The 25023-nt window shown below is 37.5% G+C and overlaps 2 protein-coding genes across 5 annotated transcripts; one reads left to right on the top strand and one right to left on the bottom strand.

Moving 5' to 3' along the window:
- Window positions 1-2189: 2189 nt before the first annotated feature.
- Window positions 2190-7345, top strand: LOC114165537 (cycloartenol-C-24-methyltransferase). Of its 4 annotated transcripts, XM_028050423.1 has the most exons (14): window positions 2190-2343; window positions 2436-2553; window positions 4048-4114; window positions 4477-4550; window positions 4635-4719; window positions 4815-4870; window positions 4963-5017; window positions 5389-5436; window positions 5706-5789; window positions 6024-6140; window positions 6244-6327; window positions 6435-6560; window positions 6718-6815; window positions 7069-7345. In XM_028050423.1, exons 2-14 carry the CDS (start codon window positions 2489-2491, stop codon window positions 7130-7132), a joined length of 1023 nt encoding a protein of 340 aa, XP_027906224.1. In that variant the 5' UTR covers window positions 2190-2343; window positions 2436-2488; the 3' UTR covers window positions 7133-7345. The 4 variants fall into 4 exon arrangements, with proteins under 4 accessions (XP_027906224.1, XP_027907636.1, XP_027906938.1 ...); XM_028051835.1 differs by lacking the exons at window positions 2190-2343; window positions 2436-2553 and adding an exon at window positions 3416-3489; XM_028051137.1 differs by lacking the exons at window positions 2190-2343; window positions 2436-2553 and adding an exon at window positions 3769-3791.
- Window positions 7346-7711: 366 nt separating this feature from the next.
- On the bottom strand, window positions 7712-10849 carry LOC114164670 (primary amine oxidase-like). The gene is made up of 4 exons (XM_028049413.1): window positions 9475-10849; window positions 9079-9192; window positions 8233-8780; window positions 7712-8127 (listed from the first exon to the last, which is right to left on the bottom strand). The coding sequence occupies exons 1-4, from the start codon at window positions 10738-10740 to the stop codon at window positions 7917-7919; spliced, it is 2139 nt and encodes a 712-aa protein (XP_027905214.1). The 5' UTR covers window positions 10741-10849; the 3' UTR covers window positions 7712-7916.
- Window positions 10850-25023: the final 14174 nt, after the last annotated feature.

Below are 25023 nucleotides of genomic sequence, written 5' to 3'. Positions count from 1 at the left end.
TTATTCTCAACTTTATATTGATAGGTCAATTTATTGCATTGGTGTAAGATGATAACCACTTATCCATTGAACCATTCAAACAAAAGTATCATCTTGTTTAAATAAATTTCTTGGAGAACTTTAAAGGAGAAAAGTAAGAACCTTTTTAAAACTAAAATTAATTAATAAAATATAAGGTAGCTTATAAAAGTTCTTTTATAAGATATTTATAAAAGCTCTTCCGTGTAGTTTCACTATATTTTTACCTTTTAATTTATATAAGTTAATTTTAATTTAGGCAAAATTTCATTTTAATATTTTTATGTTAGAAATTCAAATTGATAAATAAATCAAAGGAATAGTTTGGTTGTTCAAAATAAAAACATAAAAGTTATTTGAAATATTTTAAATTTGAATGTTGTTGTTTGATTAATCGTTTAAAATTAGTATTACTATAGTTGTTATATTTTATTTAAACAAATCATTTAATGTATTTTCTAAAGAGATGTATATTTTCTTTTTCTGATATAATTAGAAGGTTTGATCCTCCTAGCACGTGGATCCATTTTTGGAATACAAGTAAATTTTAGTTGTGAATCCATGTTTAAACAGAAGATTAAACCTCATAGACATTTGCTAAGGAACGTAAATGTCAAATCACGTCATAATAATCTTCTCTAAGAAAAACGTATAGTTTATGTAAAAAGAAACGTGATGTGTTAATAAAGAAACGTGATGTGTTATTTTATTTTATTTTTTATGAATAAAGGAAAAGTCTTGGCCATAAAAATTTAATATAAAATGAATAATAAATATATAATTAATTTTTAAAATAGTTATTAAAAATAAAATTGAAAAAGATAAAATATATGCATATAAAAATTTTTAAAATAATAATTTAAGATAACTTTTTTTTAAAATAACAAATAATTAAGTTTTAAAAAATTAAAAGATAGAACTGGAATAACGAAATATGAACAGAAAAAAATATATATCTTCATATATTGTTATAGATAATATAAAAGTCATTCACATAAAGATTATAAATATTTTACATATTTAATGAAATGAAATGAAAAAATTAATTAAAAGTACTCACAAAATAATTGAAACTTAATTAAATTTAATGAGGCATAACAAAGTCTTTATCATTACCAGTAATTAGTCAATTTAAATAGGACAGTCTTTAATGTTAATAAATTTCAAGATTGAGAAGTGTTCAAAAGTTACAAGTAACATTGTAATCTTAGAAAAAAAAAAAGAGAAAAATCATGTGAGCAGCTTTCTCTCTAGTATATATACATAAATGTAACATTAAATATTTATGCTTATATTTAAAATAGGATTAAATATATTTTTAGTTTTTCATGTTTAAGGTAAAATTTGAAATTAGTTCATCTTTAAAATTTTTGACTAATTTAGTCATTCATCTTTAAAAATACATGAATTTAGTCATTTTAACCAAATTTTATTATGTTTATCTAACGTTTCAAGCGCATTTCATGATAGTATTTGAATTGTTTATACCATTTGAGACATTTTCGCTTTAATGTTAACTCAAATATTATCATAAAATGCGTTTAAAATGTCAAATAAACTTAATAAAATTTGATAAGAATGACTAAATTCACACATTTCTAAAAATAAAAGACCAAGTTGGTATAAAGTCTCAAACATGGACGAATTCCAAAATTTAGTGAAACTTGAAGAAAAAAAACATATTTAACCCTTTAAAATATGTTATTATATAATACCGTTTTTTTTTTAAACTTTAGTTTTATATTTTCTGTCAATTAACTTTAGTCCTTATACGATTAAATTAATTTGTTTAGTGCCCATACTTTTAAAAATTACATATTCTCATTTAAATATTTTTTCTAACAATTTAATAATAAAATTATATTCAAAACTTGTTCGAAATTAACTAATGTTCATAAAAATCATAAAGACCCAATTCCATACATAAATTGAAGAGACAGTTATCTATTCCGATGTAAACCATTGATTATATACATTTATTGATTTTTTTATTTTAAGCTATGCTAATTAATTATCTCACTGTTCTTCCATTATTTTAAACTAGGAATCTTTTAGAGGAACCTATTTATATTATTATTATTATTATTATTATTATAATTATAATTATAATGCAATATAATATAAAATAATATAATTTTGTTGTAGGATAATACCCTTTCTAACTCAACGTGGTCCTTCAGAAATTTTCGCGCTTGTCCATCACATGTTTCGTTTTATTTTTTTTCTTACTTTTCAGTTTTCTATATAACAATTCGCTCCTCATTGTTTATGTTCACCGTTCATAGCTTCCTCCGCCTCCAGTTTGTTTTCTCTCACCGTTCCCACGTGAGTCACTTTTCCTTTTCGCTTTCTGCATTTCTCCCTTTATCCATCGTTTCTCTTTCTCCTTTAACGCAAACAAATTTGCTTCGTTGTAGATCGAAACGAGGTCTTTTGAGCTGTTAGCGGCGCAGGAAAACTTGCAGCAGCTATGGATTTGGCATCCAATCTCGGTGGCAAGATTGAAAAGGAGGAAGTTCTCTCCGCCGTTGAGAAGTATATATGATTCTCTCTTTTCTTTATTTTTTTCTTTCTTTTAGTTGCTTGTGCATGGAATTTTGTGGTTGCATTGTGATTTCAGACTCCGAGAATACTTTTTGTTGTCTTCAAAACGAGGTTTCTGTGTTACTTTCTTCCTACTTGTACAATGGCGCAGTGTTTTAGGGATACTGTACTGTAGAGGATTTAAGTACAGTGATAATCGTTAATTAGAAAGTTAATTAGAAAATCAACGGTTGATTATAATTGTCGGAATTATTGATTTTTTGATCAGCTTTTGGGAATGAGGAGTCAAATCCACTGTTGCACGTGTTTGGGAATCTTTTTGGTGCTTTGATCTGGTTTAAAGGAACTTGTTGCGTGATTGTAGGGTGCGAAAATTTTTGGACTATATTTAGTTTATAAAAAAGCAAAATAGTTGGTTTCGGTGAATTTTTTATTTATTAAAATAAAATACAAAAAAATGTAATTATTCGGATGGAAAGATATTGAATCTGATAATACAGGGGTTGAGTAATCTATAACTGTGAATATTAGGGATCAATTAATTTGAAGAAAATAGAAATGCTAGCAGATGGGGAGTCATGAATTTTTTTAATATGAAGAAAATAGTTGTGATTTTGTTTATGGCAATGACAGAAAAACAACAGTCCACAATTCTCTGGTTCGATCTGATGTAACATGATCGCGGTGTGCATTTGTATAAAAAAATATTAAAATGTGGGGGTGGGACTGAAAGCTTTGTGGTCTTGCGTGGAATGTCTTGGACTTTATTGAAAGTGAATCATATCCGGGCCCACCTGTCTCTTTTAGCTCGTGATTTTCACCTAAAGTAACAGCAACTTGATAGTGATACAGGTTTAACGAAACTTAAAAATGGTTTCAGATTTCTTGCAGCTAAGCAAATATCTCTGATAACTACGAATGTACTAGGTGAAATGAAATTCAGCAATTGCTTCAAAATTTTACTAGCTATTCTATATTTGTTTCGGAGTTCAATTTTTTTTGGCTTGGATCAAAATTGAGAAGAGAATGAACTTTGAGAGATTTACCTTCGCGTTAACGTGAACAGTGTATCTGAAGTTTCGATTTTGTACATTTAAGTCTGTTTTATTATTTTTATTATATTTAGAATAATGAATACTTACACAACTTTGATTTGTAAAAAGGTAAGGAATTTTAGTACTATGGATTGCAACTATATGTTGGTTGGCCACACTTAAATTCATGAGCTGGTATGAGAATTTTATATTTAGGCTATTTATTTATATATATGGACGAGTAATCAGGGATGGCTATGTTATTTTATATAATTACACAGCTACATGTGGGCATGCCCATAGGCATACCCATTGTTGTATAACCATATGAGTTTGTTGTAAACCATTGTAGCTGGTACATATGGCTAAGAAAAAAATTATGGCTGTTGTCATGCATGATAATTTCTCATTTTCTTACGGAGCTTATAAATTTTTTGATCTTATGATTCAGGTATGAGAAGTATCATGTTTGCTATGGTGGTCAAGAGGAAGAGAGGAAAGCTAACTATAGTGATATGGTGAGAGATATTAATATTGACAACCTTTAACTTCTATAGCTCTAATTTTCTTTTTTAGATGCATACGGTATGCCTGGCCTCATTTTTTCTTTTTTTCTGCTCACTCTTTCTCCAAATGGGAAACAATTTTTTTTTCTTGAAATACTAAGAGATTCTAATCCTAGAAGATGCTAACAAAAAACTTTTTGTTTATATGGAAACTTGGAAAACTTCACAATTTTTGTGTACCGGTCTAATTTATAGGAGGCAATAAGTGATGCTCTGTGACTTCACTTGTGAAGTAATAGAGATGTGTTTTTGTCTCCATTATAGTCAATTTGATTATCTGCAAAAACGTTGATTAAATCTGCATTTGTCTTTAGGTGAATAAGTACTATGATCTTGTTACCAGCTTTTACGAGTTTGGCTGGGGGGAATCTTTCCATTTTGCGCCCAGGTTTCCATTTACTTAATTTTGCACTAACAAAATTGAAGAATTTTCTATTACATTAATCATGTTGATAATTTTCTTATCTTGCAGATGGAATGGGGAATCTCTTCGAGAGAGCATCAAGCGACATGAACACTTCCTTGCTTTGCAACTTCGACTCCAGCCAGGGCAGAAGGTTTTCCTATGTTCAATATAGCAAATAAGCAAGGTGATATCTTATTTACAGTAATTTATTATTAAAACTTAATGAGCTTTTATAATTTATTTTAGGTTTTGGATGTTGGATGTGGAATTGGGGGACCATTAAGAGAAATTTCTCGATTCAGGTTAACAAGATTAACTTCATTTAGGCTTCTTTTCCTTTAACTTTCCCTGTGTTACATTTTCTGGCTAACAAAATCAAGTGATACCTGGGCAGCTCAACTTCAATTACTGGGTTGAATAATAATGAGTACCAGATAACAAGAGGAAAGGTATGTTTTCGGAAATTAAGTTCATTGAAAATAACAATTATGAGGTGTAGATTGTTAATGCATTGGCATAGTTATTTTTACCTTTATTTCGATCATCATATCTTGTTGTTATAAACTTATAGTACACTGTCACTGTTGGTTATGCTTATTCTAACAAAACATCGATGCATTATTTAAGTGTTAATTTTGCTTAATGTACTTGAAAGTCATCTTTTGTTAATTTATTATGCATAATCTGCCATGTTAATTGTTGAAAGCCTTTTGGATGAAGGATTTATTTTTGGATTCTCAATATGTTTTGAAAGACGATAGCACATTAAATTAAAAGTTCTACACACTTTGATCACCGACAGATTTTTGCTAATTAACAGGAACTCAATCGCATTGCGGGAGTGGACAAGACTTGCAATTTTATCAAGGTTGATTTTTGTATATCAATTATTTTCCTTATTGGGAGTATGAGGGCTTTTATTTCAGAACTTATTGTTTCGGTTTATAAAATTGCTCTGCTCCAATTATAAATGTTATGAATATATTGCCTTATTTATTGTTGAAAAAATTTATAATCAAATGATGACGATATCTTAGCTAAAATGATATTGTAAATTAAGCATAACCATACATGTTGATGAAGGCGGATATTGGTTTGAAAAGATAGTTGACATGATCATCGTATTTGATAATGCAGGCTGACTTCATGAAAATGCCAATCCCAGACAACACTTTTGATGCAGTATATGCGATTGAAGCCACTTGCCATGCACCAGATGCTGTATGTGACAGTATCCTGTACTCTCTAATGGGTTTCACGCGCTAATTTCGCCCCATCCCTACTACAACTTTCTATCTCCCCCATTTACGTATAAATTGTGAAGTACTATGAAGCAACTTTAATGTGGTCTGCATGATAGCATGGAGTGCATGTGTTAATTGTGAATCTATAAAATGGTGTCTATAATTTTGTATTGGCTGACTCTTATTTCTCGTGCCATGGAATTATGTATAGTATGGATGCTATAAAGAGATTTTTAGAGTGTTAAAGCCTGGTCAATATTTTGCTGCTTATGAATGGTGTATGACCGATAGTTTTGATCCCCAAAACCCAGAACACCAAAAAGTCAAGGTATGTTACAGCGGTGTAGATTGAACTAAGATTGAGGTCTATTTATTAGGCCCTGTTGAAACCTCTTGGTTTGTAATCAAATCGATAAAATTCCTGGTTGCAGGCAGAAATTGAGATTGGTGATGGGCTTCCTGACATTAGATTGACCACTAAGTGTATTGAAGCTCTGAAGCAAGCAGGTTTTGAGGTGAACATCATTTTCTTCTTTGTCACCTTTCACTAGTATTGGCTTTTGTATATCCAATAGTTGAACCTAACTTGTTAAAGGGGATTCTCTCCTTTTCTGTGTGAAAGATAATATGGGAGAAAGATCTAGCAGCTGACTCTCCTCTTCCATGGTACTTGCCTTTAGACAAAAGTCATTTCTCGCTGAGTAGCTTCCGTCTAACTGCCGTTGGGCGACTTTTCACAAAAAACATGGTATTGCTATTGAACATCATCTGTAAATTTTTTTACTTGGTATTGTCTATGATTACTTATAGAGTTCTGTAATTTGATTGTATGTTGAGAATTTTAGGATTGGTAAATCTAATTACTCATTCAACATTGGTTGGGGCCAACAAATTAATATCTGCAGGTCAAGGTTCTGGAGTATGTTGGACTGGCTCCAAAGGGTAGTCTAAGGGTTCAAGATTTCCTAGAGAAGGCTGCGGAGGGACTAGTTGAAGGAGGAAAGTAAGTTTTGCACTTTCTCATGATATCACTCTTTCTATTCTACCCATGCATATGAAATTTATGAATATAAAAATGAGAATGCTCCTAGCCAGCATGATGTACAGTTCTCATCTGTTGCAATTTCAGATTCTGAAGGTCTCTTATCTGAGTCCTTGAGAGAAATACTGATTAATGAATTAGAAGATTGAACATCAATATATTTTTCTGGAGCAGAGGAATCTGAAATATGACTTTCTTTTTGTTTCTTTTCCAGGAAAGAGATTTTCACACCAATGTACTTCTTCTTGGCCCGGAAGCCTGATTCAGACAGTAACTAAGGTGGTTGTACAAATAGGTCGATGTTGTTTACAGAGATTGTGGTCGGGTGAATCGGTTGTTTTTGTCCTTGTGGCCTTAGTTTCCTGCTGTTTCGAGTTGCTTGTTTTTGTTTAGGTTACCAAAACTTTTGCTGTTTGTTCGATTAAGCAGTGTATTTTGTTCTTTTATTCTGTTTAAAAGTAAAAATTTAAATACACTCATTAGTCTTCTTACTTTTATTCTTTCATTTTAGTCTTCCAAGTTTTTTTAGTTCATTAAGCCTCTAATTATCTATATCTATATATAAACTATAACAATAGATAAATAGTACTATTTTTTTGATGTAATATATTTTGTATATTCTATTTTATTACTGTAAATTTTCTATTATTTTTCTTCTACAATCATGTTTATATTTTTCAAATCAGTTATATTCTTGAGTTACACCACAACCTCTCCACTCTATTATTTAATTACTAAGCTGGTTTGTAAAACTCATGTAACACTTTCCACATGTCCTTACTCGTGTAACACTTTCCATAGGCCCACCAATGGCTGAACTCGTTCAACAATAACAAGAAAAACACAAAGCATAAGAATGAAAGGAAGCAACTGTAATATAAGAGAGGGTTCTATCACATACACAGTTCTTTATATATACAAGTAAAGAAGTATAATATCACAACTTTGAAGACAGTTAAAGAAGCTTTATAGTAGACATTCTTCTGGGCTCTTCTTCCCACAATCATGATTTTAGAGCCAATAAACTATATGTACTTAGACTAAAATCCATCCGATGGAATCTCAACCTGAATCATGACCTTTACAAACCGGTAAATCATTTTTGAAATTGGGAGGCACTCCAAGGATTGGATTTCTCTCAAAGAAATTAACAGGCTTCAAATCAAAACTTGATGACACAGTGGGCATTATAGGGTAGTCCTCTTGACATGGTATGTGATGAAATCCTATTGTGTACCACAGAACTATGTCCTTATTCTCAATTCCACGATCCCTGCATATTAAACATCAAACACTTTCACAAATCAATATGATGAAAGGTAGAATTAGCATTGAACCATGACTTAAGAAAGGTAGAATCATGAAAAGAATGTGTGACCTGTTGGACCACACTTGAAGAGTATCATCTCCTTTGCTCTGATAAACGAATAAGCCACCAGCCCATTGCTCACTCTTGTTGTAAGGGGTGACCCATATTTGATTATTGGTAAAGGCTGCCCTTTTCTGTGGTGGGTCTTCTGGATCCAGCAAGCTACCTGCTGTGGCACCTGGAACCAATTTGTACCCAACAGGGTTCCCTACCCTTGTTTTCTTCAATGGATTCACCACATGATACTCAGATGGCTCATACAGTTGAAGTCTTATTTGAGCATCTTTCTCTGTCTTTGCCACTTTTTTAACTGCTTTCAAATAACTCTTTCTGGGTGATTCTCCCGGAGCCGTCTCTTGCATCTTTAAGTTTATCTGAACAAATGAATTGTCTGACCCATCAACATCCATGTCTAGGTAATACGTGATAAAATGGTCATGGATTACACCAATAAGGTTTTCGCTCAAAAGGGTTCCATAAAGATATTCTTTTTCAGGAACTTGGTCCATGTTCTCATAGGTAGTTCCTTTCACCATTAAGATACCACTCAGTCCAACCTGCATCAGACAAATGCCTATATATTAGGATAATCCATCTTACCCTAGACCATCATTATTTGCTGTCTCATTCGCTATTCTAAATGTCTCATTACTGATTTTTACGATATTTTCATTGTTTATGTATCCATATGTTCCCAAAACTTTTCAAGTGAATATGAAGTGGAGTGGGTGCTCGTGTGCATAAACTTTTCAAGGATTTTGGATCACATCAAATTTTGATATGTCTGCATAGGTCATGGGACTGTCAATCCTAAACAAGAATGTGTAGAATTAAAATTGAATTTTCCTCACTAACCTTTGCTCTGATTAGCCCATCGGTTTGAAATTCCCAATCCATGATGTAGTCATAGTTTCCCAAGGCTGCTGCCATCCTAACCACTAGTGTCACCTTTGGCCTTGCTTCTGTAACCTGTCACCGCAGCACGTACCCAAATAAAGTTAAGAGATAAAATCTGTTGAATTATTTATAGATCAAACAATCTTTATTCCCAACTAATGAACAACAGCTCAAAAATAGTCAAAATTCATAATTTTAAGTGTCCATGTCAATCTATAATTAGAAACTAAACAATACATGAGGTTTGCTTTGAACAGTGTGTTTGGATTATAAGGTCATTAATGTCCACTATGTCAAACCAAACACACACACAAACACACTTTGGTTTAAGCTTGGTATGAGAGAAAAGCTTACCTTGAGGCCAGTAATGGGGCATTCAGCATGTCTCCAAGCAATATCACCAGCATAACTCTCAAAAATGCAAATCATGTTGGGTTGGAGATAAGGTGTTCCATCATAAGATGCAAACACACCATCCATGTAGTGAGCATTTCGTGGACAATCATTCAGAGGGTTCAACGGCTTTGACTGCAACCCATACTCACCAGCATCCATGTATGTCCTAAAGTACCAACCTTCTGTGGGGTCCATGTAGGGCACAAATAGCTCAGATACGAACCCTTTGTACATTACATTTCTCAGCATTGATGTGTCAGGGTCCCTCACCTTGACCTGTGAAATTATGATCCCTGCCCTTGGGTCAGGTCTGAGGTGAAATTCCCAGTTTGCCCATTTCACCATGTGCCCATCAACACTAAAGCTTGGACCTTTTGGTTGCTCCAAGGATATTGGATTCAGGAGCCTCATCTCCCCACTCAGCTTCTGAATGGAGTAACGGTAATCAGTGTTGGCACCACTAGCCACAGGGATGTTTTGGCCATCATCTGAAACAGCTACCACCTCTTTTCTATCAATGTCAACCAAAGCAGTGACACCCTCGATTGGTTTCATGTAAAAGTTCACAGTGCCTTCTTTGGAATAGCACTGTACCTTCATCAACCTTCTATTCTCCTCCTCCGGTTTCTCATACCACCCTGAAGACAACGCCAAGCACACCAGGTCTGCTAAATTCACACCACGTTTGGTGAACGAGTTGTTGAACTCAGGGCACCTGAGGGGAGCCTCTAGAACCCCGAATTGGTCCTCTAGAGTAACCATGGGGTACCCAGAAACCAAATCGGTTTCATTTTCATGGCTCGTGACATGGCCAGTTTCGAGGTCCACAGTGAGAACATGAGAGACCCTCTTGACAACTGCAACCACGGAAGCCTTCCTTGGCAAGGGTGGATCACCCTTTTTCCATTTGAGGACTAGTTTTTTGTCTGGTTCTTCAAGGACCACAGAGTTTAGAGTGTAGCTGGACGAGGACTTGAAGAGAGGGTGAGAAGAGAGGATGGTTCTGACCCTGTTGAACTCTTGGATTGTTAGAGGGTCAAGAGGGTGTTGAGGAGTTTCTGATTCAAGGTGATGATAGGTAGGGGATGATGAGTAGAAGGTGTTGTTTGGGGTGTACCATCTTGAGTAAAATTTAGAGTTTGGAAGTGATGGAAGGTGAAGCCATGTGAGAAGTAAAACTAGAGCCAGAAGAAGCACGAAGCGCCATGAGTTTCTGGCTTCCATGTATGGATAGATAGATTGATAAAATGGGTATATTTGGTTTGAAAGAAGAATTATTAAAAATAATGAAAACTTTGAGCTGAATGCATTTATTGGACATGCTCATGTTTATGGAGTCAGGCAGTTAGAAGACGATGAAAGTTTGAGTCCAGGTGTCTGCAACAATGATATATGATAATGATATTTGCATATTAGAATTCCGTATACCGACACTTGACGTATAAGTCATATTTATTTATTTTAAATTAAGAAACAGAAAAAACAAATACATGGCTATAAGTTACATAAGTAATTAAAATATAAAAACTTTAAATAATACTTAACAGTTTTATAAATAATAAAATAATTGACTCACAAATTATTGAAAACATTGATTAAATAAGAAAGTTGATTTGTTTTAATACTATGTAAATATATTAGTAATGAAAAAAAATTGAATGAATAAAATTTGTGTTTATAAAAGTACGAGATTAAAAGATTTATATTGTTACTTTTAATACATGTGCTTATACATTAAGTCACGAGATCTTATTCCCACGCAAAACGAATTAAATAATTAATTAACACCACAATGTTATACACAAGACTTGAATCAAGTCCAATCAAGTCCTTTCATATAATCAAGTACTTTCAACCAATTGAGCTAGTATTATTCCTTATCTTCTCTTTCCACCTTAATTAACTTAGAGATTCTCGCCCTCACATTTATTAAATATTTATTTATTTTTCTCGGGTCTTACACATTGTGGGGAGAAACGCTTAAGATTGCAGTTTATCTCTTGAATAGGATACCAAGTAAGTAGTTAGCATAATCCCTTATGTGTTATGGACTGGTAAAAGGCCAAGCCTAAAGCATTTACGCATTTGGGCTTATCTAGCTAAGGCACATCCTTATAGGTCGCACGAAAGCAAGTTGGAATCAAGGACTGCTAGCTGTTATTAGTAGGCTATCCTGAACGCCTTTAGGGCTATATATTTTACAATCCCACTATTAAATCATGTTTTGAGACAAGAAATGCAATATTTCTTGATGATGTTGAGTTTGGGAAGGAATAGAACATAAGGAATGTTGTCTTTGAGGAGGAACCTGTTGTTGACAGTGATCAAGTCCCTATGCTTATTACCATTCTAGTACCTACCTCAGTAATAGATGACAATGATGGATTCATTCCTGACATTGTTCCAGCTTAAGATGTAACACCCCATATGGATATTACTAGATAAAACTGATTTTTCACAAAATATACTTTAAGAAAATCAGACATTACAATAAATTCCCAAGCACAGGAAATTTCAAACTTGTCTCGCTATAATCCATTCGTACTGTCTCATCTTTATTACAAGTTCATAATGGATAAAACATCATAATGTCTATTACAAAAGGTAGGAAAGCATAACATAAAGAAAATCCCCCATCGGTAGCCCCGCTCTGTTGCTAAGCATCAGCATGATCACCTGAATTCACGTCTGCTCCCACGTAACAAGTCACGTGATCATCACCAAACACAAACACACAAACAAGCAAGGGTGAGCTGAAAAGAAAAATAATACAAACAATGAAATAATAAGAAATGACCCTCACCCAGTCCAACTTAATAAATTTTAGGTTATTTATCTTTCTATAACATTATACTCCAATCTCATAACCTATATGAGAAAGATCCATACACAACCTTGGTCCTTAGGGATTATCATGCTCTCACGAACCTGCCCGCTCGTGGTCCAACTCTACGGACCTCCCCGCCCGTAGTCCAACTCTACGAACCTGCCCGCTCGTAGTCCAACATGCGTGAACACCTACTATGAACCTCCCCGCTCATAGTAGCCTCAAGTGTGAGCACGGAACATACGAACCTCCCCGCTCGTATCCCCACACAGGAGTACAACAGATACGGACCTCCCCGCCCGCATCAATCACGCATCTCAAATCTCCGTTACGAACCTCCCCGCTCGTAACTAATCCAGCATATCCCTAACCAAGCTTCTGAGAAAAGGAAATAAAACGTCCATGCAAATCCATCTGCAAAGGACCCCTGCCACTGAACTCCCGCCTGGCGCCTCTCCCGAGACCGCTAGGCGAAACCCGCTCCAGGCCGCCTGGCGGTGTCTTTCTACCGCCGGGCGCCTGTCCTCACCATCATCTCTGTTGCGTGACTTACCGCCTGGCGGGGCTTCTCCCACCGCTGGGCGCCACACCAGTAAGGACACTCCCCTACTGGTTTATACACTTGCACAGATTTTCATGCACATTCAACTATTAAATATCACATCCAAATCACTAACTACCAATGTTTACAATACTACAAATCATCAACTCATCCAACTCACAAACATTCTATCCAAGTAAGCACTCAATCATGATCATTGGAAGTTAAACGTACACATATCAGTCCCCAACTTGCACATGCGGTACTATGACCCGAATACCACTATCAACATTCCTTCTTTTCTTTAAAAGGATACTACTCTCATATCATACATTCCCAACAGACAGTTTATAGCAATACTCACCACCCAAATTATTCACATGCTCTATTTCAATTTTAATATGACACTTTAACCATTGTCAACATATCATACATTTCATAAAAATACAACTGCATACTAGCATTCTGAACACGCATACGATGGTACCAAAACAGTCTTGCCAATATATTTATTCGATTATCTCAAGTCCGCATAATTTAGTTCATGCATTAACCCATCCCCACTAGGTGACTCTTACATCACACAAGTACCCCCATTTTTATATTCAAAATCATTCCCCAACACCCACACAAAAAAATCTGTGATTTTCTACTGCACACTCTAACCCACTGAGCACGCCAATCACCACTGGCCACTTAATACCGCCTGGCGGCACATAGGTTACCGCCGGGCGGCACATCAGAACCCTGAAAATCCCAGATTTCCCGCATCTGCAGAAAACCCTATTACCCCTAAATTTCCAATTCAATTTCTCATCGCAGACTTAACCACATGCATTCGTTTAAGTAGCACACACAGGTCATTTTATGCACTCTAATTGAGACTTTCAATAACACATTGCTACTTCCTCTACATTCTAAATAGAAATCAACATACACCATAGCATTCATACAACCAATACACACTGATCGAATTTCCACACACCCGTTAAGTCAACATTCAATCATGTCAATGAAGCAGCATCAGTATTATATAATTACAGCAGTGCAACCATATCACAAAACATCAAAATAAGTCAAAATAGGCGGTTCCAGTGCGCGCCGCCTGGCGGGTCTCCCATGACCGTCGGGCGGTTCATCACAAAACCCAGAAAATCATCAACGCTGGAGGTGTCGCCTGGCGGAGCATTCTCAGCCGCCGGGCGGTTTCTGGACAGATGCCCAGATTTTACAAACAGGCACGCGAAATGAAGGGAAAACTCAACTATCATGACTTAGAATCATTCCAGACAAATAAACGATCATTAAACAAGCATGAACAGCTCCCCTTACCTCTGATCCTCGCTCCAATTGAAATTTAATGAATTGTGCTTGTTGTCCAAGGCCCCCTCTATAGGTATCTTCTTCAATTCCTTCAACCCTCACTCACTCCCCCTAGAGCACGAAAATTCCCAATCTCTTCTCTGTTTTCCTTTGCTATCACTCACTCTCACTCTTGGCCTTCTCACACACTCCTTTCCCCCTCCCCAACTCAGCCCAATTTAATAAATTAAAAGAAAAAAAACGAATTAAATTTATTTTTAAGTCTTATAACCATTATTCTTGTTTAGTGCACTTAAACTAACACCCCTCTGTTTTCTCATGGAATTCCTATAGTTTTTCAGATTTTCCATCACCTGGCAAAAACAAAAACATAGATAAAATCCCTTTCCTTTAACCCAAGGTTCGAACCCATGACCTCCCAACTACCAAGTTCATGCACAACCACCAAACTAATTCATGTTCCTTGTCTAGGATTTATCAAAGAACTCTCTTATGGTAGTCTCAACCCCTCATTTCTTATACTCTATTAATTATTAATTTTTATGAATTTCTTGGATCTCACATTACTCCCAACTCAAAAGAATTTTCGTCCTCGAAAATTTCACTTACCAGGAAATAATTGTGGATATGATTCCTTCATGAGGTCCTCCATTTCCCACGTTGCTTCTTGTGTTGCCTCATCCCAAAGAACCTTTACCGTCCGGATCTCCTTCCCTCTCAGATTCTTGACCTAAGAGTCCACTATGCTTACTGGTCTCACGTCCAGAGTCAGATCATCCCTGAACTGGACATCATCCGTCTCTAACACATGGCTGGGATCCGCAATGTATTTACGCAACTGAGACACGTGAAACACATTGTGTAAGTTAGCTAGATGTGGCGGCAACGCAATTTCATAGGCTACCAGTCCAATCCTTCTGTTAATCTGATATGGCCCTATGAACTTCGGCGTTAACTTTCTGGATTTGATTGCTCTCCCAATGCCTGTAGTCGGGGTGACTCGGAGGAATACATGATCCCCCGCTTGGAATTCTAGCGGCCTCCTCCTTTTATCTGCATACGACTTCTGTCTACTCTGAGTCGCACGCATCCTATCCTGAATTAGTTTGACTTTTTCCGTCGTCCGTTGCAACAACTCCGGCCCAATAGTCACTGACTCCCCATCCTTATACCAACATAGTGGGGTTCTACATCTCCTCCCATATAATGCCTCGTAGGGCGCCATTCCAATGCTTGAGTGGTAACTGTTATTGTAAGTAAATTCCACCAAAGGAAGTACTTCACTCCAACTACCCAAATGATCCAATACACATGCCCGAAGCAGATCCTCTAGCGACTGAATCGTTCTTTCTGATTGACCATCCGTCTGAGGATGATATGCAGAACTCATTCTCAGTTGAGTTCCCAGCGCTGCCTGTAAACATTGCCAGAACCGCGAGGTGAATCTCGGGTCACGATCTGACACTATACTTGCTGGAACCCCATGTAATCTTACAATCTCCCGGATGTATAACTCTGCGAGTTTATCCATTGACATCCTCAGATTGATTGGTAAAAAGTGCTCACATTTGGTAAGTCTATCAACTATTACCCAAATGGCATCATGCCCTTTTACAGATCGAGGCAGGTGAGTCACAAAATCCATAGAGATACCATCCCACTTCCACTGGGGTATCTCTAGTGGTTCTAGGGTACCTCCTGGCCTTTGGTGCTCAATTTTAGCCTTCTGACACACTAAACAGGCTGCCACAAAATCCGCCACATCGGTTTTCATCCCAGGCCACTAGAATGACTCCTTAAGATCCTTATACATTTTCGTCATACCCGGATGGATACTGAGGCGGCTCTTATGTCCCTCATCCAGAACTCTCCTTCTCATCCTCCAATTCCCTGGCACACAAACCCGATCTCGAAATCTTAAGATGCCATCAGCCCCATCTTGAATTCCTTTCCTTTCTCTGTACCCAACCATCCAACAATCCGTTGTAATTCAGCATCATACACCTGCCCCTCTCGGATCTCCTCAAGGAAGGTGTTTGTAACTGTTAACATACTGCACCGGATATGATCAGAATCCAGTTGTAAACCCAAATTCATATCGCGCAATTTCTCTATTAGTTCCAATTCTTTCATCATCAGTGAAGACATATGCACCCGTTTCCTGCTCAAGGCATCGGCTACTACATTAGCCTTGCCTGGATGGTAGAGGAGTTCAAAATCGTAATCTTTAAGGTACTCCATCCATCTCCTTTGCCTCATATTAAGTTCTTTCTGATCAAATAAATACCTTAAGTTCTTATGATCGCTAAAGACTCGGAATTGGGAGCCATATAAGTAATGTCTCCAAGTCTTAAGAGCAAAAACTACCGCAGCCAGTTCCAGATCATGGGTGGGATAATTCTTCTCGTGGATCTTCAACTGTCGAGAAGCATACGCTACCGCCCTTTTCTCTTGCATTAACACACATCCCAACCCCTGGTATGACGCATCGTAGTATACTTCAAATGCTTGAGTTGTATCGGGAATAGCCAGGACTGGAGCCGTGGTTAGTCTCTTCTTCATCTCTTCAAAACATGCCTCACATTGTTCCGTCCATGAGAAAGGTTTGTCCTTTCGCGTGAGTTGCGTTAAAGGACTTACCATTTTGGAGAATCCTTCTATAAATCGCCGGTAGTACCCGGCCAATCCCAGAAAACTCCTCACCTCTGTCACCGTCTGCGGTCGTTCCCATTTCAACACAGCTTCTATCTTTGCAGGGTCGACTGCGATACCATGAGCTGAGATTACATGCCCAAGGAATTGGACCTCGCTCAGCCAGAACTCACATTTTGATAACTTCCCATATAATTGATGTGCCCTGAGTATTTCCAACACCACCCTCAGATGCTCAGCGTGTTCATCCCGATCTCTGGAGTAAATGAGGATGTCATCGATAAACACGACAACGAACTTATCCAGACACTGTCGGAATATCCGATTCATATAATCCATGAATACCGCTGGAGCATTTGTCACCCCAAACGGCATCACGACATATTCATAATGTCCATAACGAGACCGGAATGCCGTCTTTTGTACGTCCTCAGGCTTGACCAAGATCTGATGATACCCAGATCTCAAGTCAATCTTTGAGAACACCCCAGCCCCTCGCAGCTGATCCAATAGATCATCTATCCGCGGTAACGGGTACTTGTTCTTAATTGTGAGTTTGTTTAACTGACGATAGTCGACGCATAGTCTGGAACTCCCGTCTTTCTTCTTAACCAGTAGTACTGGGGCTCCCCATGGTGATGCACTTGGCCTGATGAATTTCTTCCCTAACAGATCTTCTATCTGCTTTTTGAGTTCTGTTAATTCAGCTGGTGCCATTCTATAAGGAGCGACAGACACCGGGCCTGCCCCAGGGATGAGGTCGATAGTGAAATCCACATCCCTGCTTGGGGGTAATCCAGGAACTTCGTCAGGAAACACATCCGCAAAATCAGCCACCACAAATATGTTACGGATCTGCTCTTCACTACTCTTTTTCTCTGACTGAGCTATCATCATGAAACAGGTAGCTCCCTCTCTCAATTCTTTCATAGCTTCTTGAGATGAAATCAATTTTACCCCTTTAGTTTCTGGGAATATCAATCTGCGCCGTCCACAATCCATTACCACATGGTGATTGGACAGCCAGTCCATCCCCAATATCACATCTGAATCCTCCAACGGCAAGCAGATTAGGTTCACCTTGAACCTACGGCCCGCCACTTCGATCGAGCATCCATCACAACTAGTACTTGTTATAACTTGCCCAGACGTCGGTGTCGAGACTACTAGCTCGCACCCCAAGTCATGAACCTCTAATCCCAACCTCCCCACACATGCATTGGAAATAAAAGAATGTGAAGCTCCCGAATCAAAAAGCACCCATACATTCTGACCCATCATTACACACGTATCTTGTATAAGATTACCTGATCGATTTGCCTCGGCGCTAGTCAGCGCAAACACTCTCCCTGCTGCTCTTGGCCTCTCTGTAGAAGGCAATTGCGGTCGTGGCTCTGCGACCGTTTTCTTGTTGGGACACCTGTCCGCAAAGTGGCCAGGTTGATCACACACATAACATTTCCGCCATCCTCCACTACTCCCTGCATTACGAGTAAATCTGGGGCAGTCTCTTTTTAAATGTGCTCCCCCACACTGGAAACACTTCAACCCGTGTGACGACGTCTGAGGTCGATCATAGGGCTTCTTCTGTTGTCTAGCCTCCACAACATTTCTCTGCGGTCTGGCTACTCGACTAGGCCCCATCTCTAACTGTTCCACACTTTTTGCTTGTTCCACTAAGAGAGGAAACTCTCGGATCCTGAGTGGCACCAGAACCCTGAGCAGTTCATGTCGTAGACCCCTCTCAAATTTTCGACAACGCCATTCCTCTGTGATATTCTGTGAGTAAAACCGTGCCAGATATTCAAATCGGTTAACGTAAGCCTGTACAGTCATATTGCCCTGCTGTAAGGTCAAGAACTCAGCCTCCCTCTCATGTTTAGCACTATCTGGAAAATACTTTTCCAGAAATCTCTTTTTGAAATTCTCCCAGCTCACTTCCTCCTCCCTAGTTCCCATCTGTTGCTGCATGCCAACCCACCAGTATTCTGCATCACTCACCAAGAGAAAGGTGGCATAGGCCAGTTTCTGTTAATCTGAGCAGCCTAGTACACGGAATATCTTCTCGCACTCCCTGATCCACGCATATGCGTCATCAGGAGTAGCCTTGCCATTGAATTTGGCTGGTTTGTGCCTCATGAAATCGTCCATGCTGACAGGTCGTGGTGCAGGTTGTGGTAGCACCACCTGTTGCGGCTGCATAGCGTCAACCAATCGGTGAATAGCATGGGCAATTTCATCAGCTGAGTTATTGGCACCAATTCTTCTACCCCTTCCACCAGCCATTTCCTAGTTTCTGGTACATAGGTATCATACACCATTATAAGTTACCTTTGGAAATGCATCAGCAATACACATCATGCAATAACACATATCTCAACAACTCTTACAATTCAGTCAATTTACACTAATCTCACAATCGTAATAAGCTCACTTCCCCAAGGCCCATAAATCATTTTGAAATCATATGCTCTGATACCAAATGTAACACCCCATATGGATATTACTAGATAAAACTGATTTTTCACAAAATATACTTTAAGAAAATCAGACATTACAATAAATTCCCAAGCGCAGGAAATTTCAAACTTGTCTCGCTATAATCCATTCGTACTGTCTCATCTTTATTACAAGTTCATAATGGATAAAACATCATAATGTCTATTACAAAAGGTAGGAAAGCATAACATAAAGAAAATCCCCCATCGGTAGCCCCGCTCTGTTGCTAAGCATCAGCATGATCACCTGAATTCACGTCTGCTCCCACGTAACAAGTCACGTGATCATCGCCAAACACAAACACACAAACAAGCAAGGGTGAGCTGAAAAGAAAAATAATACAAACAATGAAATAATAAGAAATGACCCTCACCCAGTCCAACTTAATCAATTTTAGGTTATTTACCTTTCTATAACATTATACTCCAATCTCATAACCTATATGAGAAAGATCCATACACAACCTTGGTCCTTAGGGATTATCATGCTCCCACGAACCTGCCCGCTCGTGGTCCAACTCTACGGACCTCCCCGCCCGTAGTCCAACTCTACGAACCTGCCCGCTCGTAGTCCAACATGCGTGAACACCTACTATGAACCTCCCCGCTCATAGTAGCCTCAAGTGTGAGCACGGAACATACGAACCTCCCCGCTCGTATCCCCACACAAGAGTACAACAGATACGGACCTCCCCGCCCGCATCAATCACGCATCTCAAATCTCCGTTACGAACCTCCCCGCTCGTAACTAATCCAGCATATCCCTAACCAAGCTTCTGAGAAAAGGAAATAAAACGTCCATGCAAATCCATCTGCAAAGGACCCCTGCCACTGAACTCCCGCCTGGCGCCTCTCCCGAGACCGCTAGGCGAAACCCGCTCCAGGCCGCCTGGCGGTGTCTTTCTACCGCCGGGCGCCTGTCCTCACCATCATCTCTGTTGCGTGACTTACCGCCTGGCGGGGCTTCTCCCACCGCTGGGCGCCACACCAGTAAGGACACTCCCCTACTGGTTTATACACTTGCACAGATTTTCATGCACATTCAACTATTAAATATCACATCCAAATCACTAACTACCAATGTTTACAATACTACAAATCATCAACTCATCCAACTCACAAACATTCTATCCAAGTAAGCACTCAATCATGATCATTGGAAGTTAAACGTACACATATCAGTCCCCAACTTGCACATGCGGTACTATGACCCGAATACCACTATCAACATTCCTTCTTTTCTTTAAAAGGATACTACTCTCATATCATACATTCCCAACAGACAGTTTATAGCAATACTCACCACCCAAATTATTCACATGCTCTATTTCAATTTTAATATGACACTTTAACCATTGTCAACATATCATACATTTCATAAAAATACAACTGCATACTAGCATTCTGAACACGCATACGATGGTACCAAAACAGTCTTGCCAATATATTTATTCGATTATCTCAAGTCCGCATAATTTAGTTCATGCATTAACCCATCCCCACTAGGTGACTCTTACATCACACAAGTACCCCCATTTTTATATTCAAAATCATTCCCCAACACCCACACAAAAAAATCTGTGATTTTCTACTGCACACTCTAACCCACTGAGCACGCCAATCACCACTGGCCACTTAATACCGCCTGGCGGCACATAGGTTACCGCCGGGCGGCACATCAGAACCCTGAAAATCCCAGATTTCCCGCATCTGCAGAAAACCCTATTACCTCTAAATTTCCAATTCAATTTCTCATCGCAGACTTAACCACATGCATTCGTTTAAGTAGCACACACAGGTCATTTTATGCACTCTAATTGAGACTTTCAATAACACATTGCTACTTCCTCTACATTCTAAATAGAAATCAACATACACCATAGCATTCATACAACCAATACACACTGATCGGATTTCCACACACCCGTTAAGTCAACATTCAATCATGTCAATGAAGCAGCATCAGTATTATATAATTACAGCAGTGCAACCATATCACAAAACATCAAAATAAGTCAAAATAGGCGGTTCCAGTGCGCGCCGCCTGGCGGGTCTCCCATGACCGTCGGGCGGTTCATCACAAAACCCAGAAAATCATCAACGCTGGAGGTGTCGCCTGGCGGAGCATTCTCAGCCGCCGGGCGGTTTCTGGACAGATGCCCAGATTTTACAAACAGGCACGCGAAATGAAGGGAAAACTCAACTATCATGACTTAGAATCATTCCAGACAAATAAACGATCATTAAACAAGCATGAACAGCTCCTCTTACCTCTGATCCTCGCTCCAATTGAAATTTAATGAATTGTGCTTGTTGTCCAAGGCCCCCTCTATAGGTATCTTTTTCAATTCCTTCAACCCTCACTCACTCCCCCTAGAGCACGAAAATTCCCAATCTCTTCTCTGTTTTCCTTTGCTATCACTCACTCTCACTCTTGGCCTTCTCACACACTCCTTTCCCCCTCCCCAACTCAGCCCAATTTAATAAATTAAAAGAAAAAAAACGAATTAAATTTATTTTTAAGTCTTATAACCATTATTCTTGTTTAGTGCACTTAAACTGACACCCCTCTGTTTTCTCATGGAATTCCTATAGTTTTTCAGATTTTCCATCACCTGGCAAAAACAAAAACATAGATAAAATCCCTTTCCTTTAACCCAAGGTTCGAACCCATGACCTCCCAACTACCAAGTTCATGCACAACCACCAAACTAATTCATGTTCCTTGTCTAGGATTTATCAAAGAACTCTCTTATGGTAGTCTCAACCCCTCATTTCTTATACTCTATTAATTATTAATTTTTATGAATTTCTTGGATCTCACATAAGACAATGTTGAGGTTCTCACTCAAATACCAATAGAACAAGCTCAACAACCTCAAGAAGTGGCATTAGAAGATCCACTAGAGAGAGGAGAAATGCAATTCAAGAGGATTATATTGTGTTTCTCCAAGAACATGAGGATGACATTGGTTTAACAATGGATGATCTAATCAAATTTTGTTAAGCTATGCATAGTTTTAACTCTAAAAAGTGGATTGATGCCATGAAGGATGAGATGAAGTCTACGTAAGAGAATAACATTTGGGATCTTGTTGAATTACTTGAAGGTGTGAAACCCATTGGTTGTAAGTGGATATTTAAAATCAAGAGGGACTCAAAAGGTAATATCGAGAGATATAAGGCTCGTTTAGTTGTTAAAGGCTTCACTCAAAAAGAAGGCATTGATTATAAAGAAACCTTTTCTCTAGTTCTTCAAAGGATTCTTTTAGAATAACAATTGCACTAGTAGCTCATTATGATTTAAAGCTCCATCAAATGAATGTTAAGATCTTGTTTCTAAATAATGACAATGAAGAAACAATTTATATGATGCAACCAGAAAATTTTATATATGACGACTAATAAGTGTAAAGAATAAGTAAATTTTTCTTATGAAATTGACAATTATCATGTATCAAATGAAGCTATTTATATATAAAACAAACCTCCTTAAGCTCAAAATAAAAAATGAGGTATTGAGAAGTAGAATTTTATGAATTGTAATGATATTTTGCTATTTTGCAGTAAATATAAAAGAAAATATCAAGTATGCAACTGAGCCACAATACTTGAGTTGAGCCACAAAAGTAGACAAGACAAGACAACATATTTTGACTTTCTAGTTGAGCACAACAAATGAAATTGAGACTCATGAGGAAACCTTCTTTGCAAGGAAATTTGGAGCACAAAATCATGAGACTGAGTAGCCAAGAAAACCCTCCCAAGAGGGAACTGTCACGTGCTAAGCACCAGGACAAAGGGCTGAGTTGAGAAGGACACCCACTTGTGAAGAAACCCCTATATGGTTGAGCACCATTCAAAAATTCCTATAAATAAAAACCTCATGTCTTCATTCTAGGAGGCACAAGGGAAATGCTCTAAGTGTAAATCTTATCTGTAGATGCTATTGGAATTACATTGTAATATTCTATGAGTAGTTGAACTCCCTTATGTCTAGTTTTGATGTAATCAATTCTGACTATATATACTTCTACTTCTTGGATATTTATCTTTGCTTTCATTCAATTATTTGTGGTTCGATTTATGCTTAATGATGACTTGATAACTCATCTATTTAATAGGTTTGGATTGAGTTTGGAAACTGGTCTCAAACTATGGTCCAATCAAATCATCATACTTGTACTAGATGATTTATTGCATGCTAGAAGGGATGATGGATGAAAGGGTCTTGCACATGACAATGATTCATTCTACGAGTCTTCCACATTAAAGCAAGGATTCATTCTACCAGGAGTTGAGGAATCACACTAGGTTTGAAGTCCTTAGGTTCTAGTGATTCAGGGATGAACCTAAATTTACATAGAAAGAGTACTCCCAGGATATTGGATAATTTGTATGGTAAGTAAACAAGATGATAGTGGTTTAGTAGAAGAAGGTGAGATGAAATTAATTCATAGCCTATACTTCACTCAATCTATCTAATTCCTACTATCTATTTTTACTTGCACTCTTTATCAAAATCAAAAACCCAAAAATTAAACTACCAATGTACTTGCTAAATCCTTGTGGATATGACACTTGTTGATACTACTATGCACCAGTGCACTTGCTGGGAAATGGTTATTGTGAAACAGTCATCAGTGACTCTGAGTCAATGGTATGCAAACTAAAGAAATCCATCTATGGTCTCAAATAAGCTTCTCGTCAATGGTATTACAAATTTCAACAAGTTATTACCTCATATGGTTTTGAGGTAAATATAGTTAATGATTGTGTTTATCATAAATTCAGTGGGAGTAAATATATATTATTGGTTTTATATGTCGATGATATACTGCTTTCTAGTAGCGATACAAGCTTATTGCATGAAACTTGGACAAAGAATTTTGAAATGAAAGTTCTTGGTGAAGCCTCTTTTGTATTAGGTATTAAGACACTAAGAGATCATTCTCATGTTGTCCAAAGGTTATCACACAAGAGTTATATCGATAAAGTTTTGGACATATTAGGCATGAGAGATAGTAAACTAGGAGATACCTTTATAGCTAAGGGAGACAAATTTAGCCTCAAATAGTGCCCTGATAATGACGTCGAAAGAAATGAGATGCAAAAGATACTCTATGCTTTGGCTGTGGGCAGTCTAATGTATGTTCAAGTATGTATTCGTCCTGACATATCATTTGTAGTGGTTGTTTTGGGAAGATACTTGAGTAATCCTTCGATGCAACATTGGAAGGCAGTAAATCATGTAATGTGTTATTTAAAGAGAATAAAAGGGCATATGCTCTCTTATCAAAAGTCTAACAGTTTAGAGATCATTGGATACTCTAACTCTGATTATTTGGATATGAAGACAGCAAACACTCAACATCTTGATATATCTGTATGTTGGCCAGAAGATCTATCTCTTGGAAGTAGGTTAAACAAACTATCATAACTTCTTCAACCATGGTTGCGGAGTTCATTGCTTGTTTTGAGGAATCGAACCATGAAATATGACTGTGAAATTTTATCACTAATTTACATGTGGTTGATTGCATTGAAAGACCATTGTAAATATATTCTGATAATAACTCTATGATTCTCTATTCCAAATAATAAGTCTTTCATGAGCACATTGTTCATATGGGTGTAACTCCTTATAGTACCTTAGTTTACTCATT

Source organism: Vigna unguiculata, chromosome 1 (genome assembly GCF_004118075.2).
Source record: "Vigna unguiculata cultivar IT97K-499-35 chromosome 1, ASM411807v1, whole genome shotgun sequence".
In the NCBI taxonomy this organism is placed as follows: domain Eukaryota; kingdom Viridiplantae; phylum Streptophyta; class Magnoliopsida; order Fabales; family Fabaceae; genus Vigna; species Vigna unguiculata.
Note: the sequence above shows the minus strand (reverse complement) of the source record. Positions and strands in the feature narration are given on the sequence as shown.